Genomic DNA, 2,657 nt, shown 5'->3' with positions numbered 1-2,657 from the left:
CTTGACCTCCCCGTGTCACGTCCCGCAGGCTGGACCAGGGCTGCTCTGCGCCTCTGACTGCTAGGGAGCATCGGGAAACGAATACAGGAGTTTCTGTCACTGAAAATGGATACGTGAATTAGGCATTTGGTTGTTTCGAATGTGAGGCTCCCGTTTTGGGGTTTTTTTCCAGTAGGAGTACCGCGGAGTTTCAGCTTTGGCGCTGCAGGAAGCTGGGATGGTTTTCTTTTAATCCGTCCATATGCCTAAAAAGCCTCTCCTTTTAATAACAGTTGCTAATTTGAATGCTGGGCTTCAGCTTTGAAACAAGAAAACACATTAAAGAAAGAAGGTGGGGAGAGAGGGGAACCTTAAGAACGCTTTGCTTTGAAATTCTGTTTATTTATTTTTTAAACAAGATACTTGACCAGAAATCACTGCGCTTTCTAATTTTCTTTACGGCTGAGGATACCCACTGCCAACGCGTGTAATGTACTCACTGTGGAAGCTGTTGTCACCGCTGAGGAGCGTGCACAACCCTGCTCCCTCCGTCCCATCGCCATCCCTGCAGCCCCAGGGATGCTCTCATGTTGCTGGACCTGAGCAGCCCTGAGGTTTTCCTGGCCATGCTGGGCGCTGGAGGAGCATCCTCGGAGGGAGAGATTGGAAATGTTGTGGTTAAAAGAACTGCCAAAGCATCCTTTGCTTTACCTTTTGATTTTTAACCGTGTTTTAATTCTCCTCACCACAGATACTACTTCAAAAAAGCAAGTGACGAGTTCGACTGCGGTGCGGTGTTTGAAGAGATTTGGGAAGACGAAACCATCCTGCCGATGTACGAAGGAAGGATTCTTGGGAAAGTAGAAAGGATCGATTGATGGCATCTGTGTTTCTTAAGAAAAGTTAAGCTAGAAAAGTCTTTGGACACACAACAGTAGTGATGACAAGGAGAAAAAAAACCTGAAGGAAAGTTTTGAACCAATGAAGAAAAAAAGTAAAGTCTATGAAGACTTTGCTGAATTAGCCTTAGAGGAAAAAAAAATGGCATTATTATTATTCACGAGTTGGGTACTGAGATGATAAAAACCCCGAACTATTTATTAAAAACATGACCACTGTTGGCTATTGGAGATGCAGACCGTGTTTGAGAGACTTCCATACATAATATATGATTTCCTGGGGATCTGAAATCTATGGACTAAGAGAAACTGTGTATAGCTTACCTTAACAGTAATCCTTATTGATATTTATTGAACAGTCTGTTTTCCCTTAAGTCCAGTTTTTGGATATGCTGCTTTAACAATGGAGAAGAGAGGGGCTGGGAAGTGGGGTGATGGGAGGAAGGATTATTTTATTTTTTTATATTGTTCCCACTATCTAAAATTTAGGAGTTTGGCTACGAGCACATTCATGATTTCTTTTTTTCAAGGGGAAGGAGGGAAGGAGTGATGTTGTGCCCAGTATTTCTCCAAGTGAAGATAAAACTTTTCTAAAGAAATAATAATAATAAAAACCGAAATAAAAATACTGTCCTACCATTCATCTAGAGACCGGTGCATTTTAATCTATGCTGCTCTAATTTGAAATAAAGGTCTTAAGCGTTAAATATGTTAGATGCAATATAACAACAGCAACTTGTTATTTCGTCCATGGATTTCTGCGGTGTGAGGTTTTTGCTTTGCTGCTGTCAGTGGTGAGGGTGCCATGCGGTGTCCTGTGCCTCTCTCGTTAAGGCAAGGTAGAGCAAAACCCTGAGCCTGGGAGAGCTGTAGAAGAAGCCATCCAGTTCCCGTTTCCATACTTAGCACACCAAAAGGACACGTTGCAAAAGCCAGATTAAAAAACCCGTATGTAATCCACATAGCTAGCTAATTTTTTTTTTTTTTAGCCATTCTACTTCAATGTTAGCACAGCTTGTATTTCAACATGTAACTACGATGGGGCATATTTTCAGGTTGGTGTGGAGCGCGTGATTCGTTGTGTGGTGGGTTTTGGTTGGGTTAGATGTTTTTTTTTTTCTTTGGCCTTGCCTTCACAACACCCATGTGAGCCCGTGGGAGATGTGGGCGAAGGCTCTTTAGATGCCGTGGCAGAGCTGCGTGTGCGCATGTGCGTGGGTGCTGGGACAGAGCGACCCTTTCCCGAGAAAGACCTTGCATTTCTACAGTTGGGTTTTGTGTTGATTAAGTTAATCTGTGCATTCTGTTTGCCATTGCTACTTTGTGTAAGTCTGTATATATTGTAGAAAATGTATGGTGAAAATATTAATACACTATCTCTAGTGTTTTTAAAATTTAATCAGTACAGTACCTGTGCCTGCATGGTGTTACGAGACCATGCGTCGCCCTATATTCAGGGTTCAAGCTTTCCCTTGTTTGTTTAAGGGGTTTATGTATAAATATATTTTATGCCTTTTATTACAAGTCCTGTACTCATGACTTTTGCCATGGCATTTTTGTTCTACTTATACTGTAAATTATGCATTATAAAGAGTTTCATTTAAAAAAAAAATTACTTGGTACAATAATTATTGTAATTAAGAGATGTAGCCTTTATTAAAATTTTATATTTTTCAAATTAATATTGTCTGACTTTTTTCTTACCCTTAATGCCTTAAAAGGTTTCTTCTCATGTATGGTGGTAGCTGGAAACAGTAGCTGAGCCTTGGCAGGAGCTAT

General features: G+C 40.9%; 1 protein-coding gene across 1 annotated transcript in view; it reads left to right on the top strand.

Moving 5' to 3' along the window:
- The window catches only part of AXIN2 (axin 2), a 24,434-nt gene extending 21,883 nt beyond the window's left edge, over positions 1–2,551 (top strand). The window contains exon 10 of the mRNA XM_009323770.1: positions 731–2,551. Within this exon, the coding sequence (XP_009322045.1) occupies positions 731–857 (127 nt within the window). The 3' untranslated portion in view covers positions 858–2,551. The remainder of the gene's footprint in view (positions 1–730) is intronic.
- Positions 2,552–2,657: the final 106 nt, after the last annotated feature.

This window comes from Pygoscelis adeliae, unplaced genomic scaffold (assembly GCF_000699105.1).
Source record: "Pygoscelis adeliae isolate BGI_AS28 unplaced genomic scaffold, ASM69910v1 Scaffold75, whole genome shotgun sequence".
NCBI lineage: Eukaryota > Metazoa > Chordata > Aves > Sphenisciformes > Spheniscidae > Pygoscelis > Pygoscelis adeliae.
The sequence above is the reverse complement of the archived record's forward strand: the minus strand, read 5'-3'. Positions and strand labels throughout refer to the sequence as shown.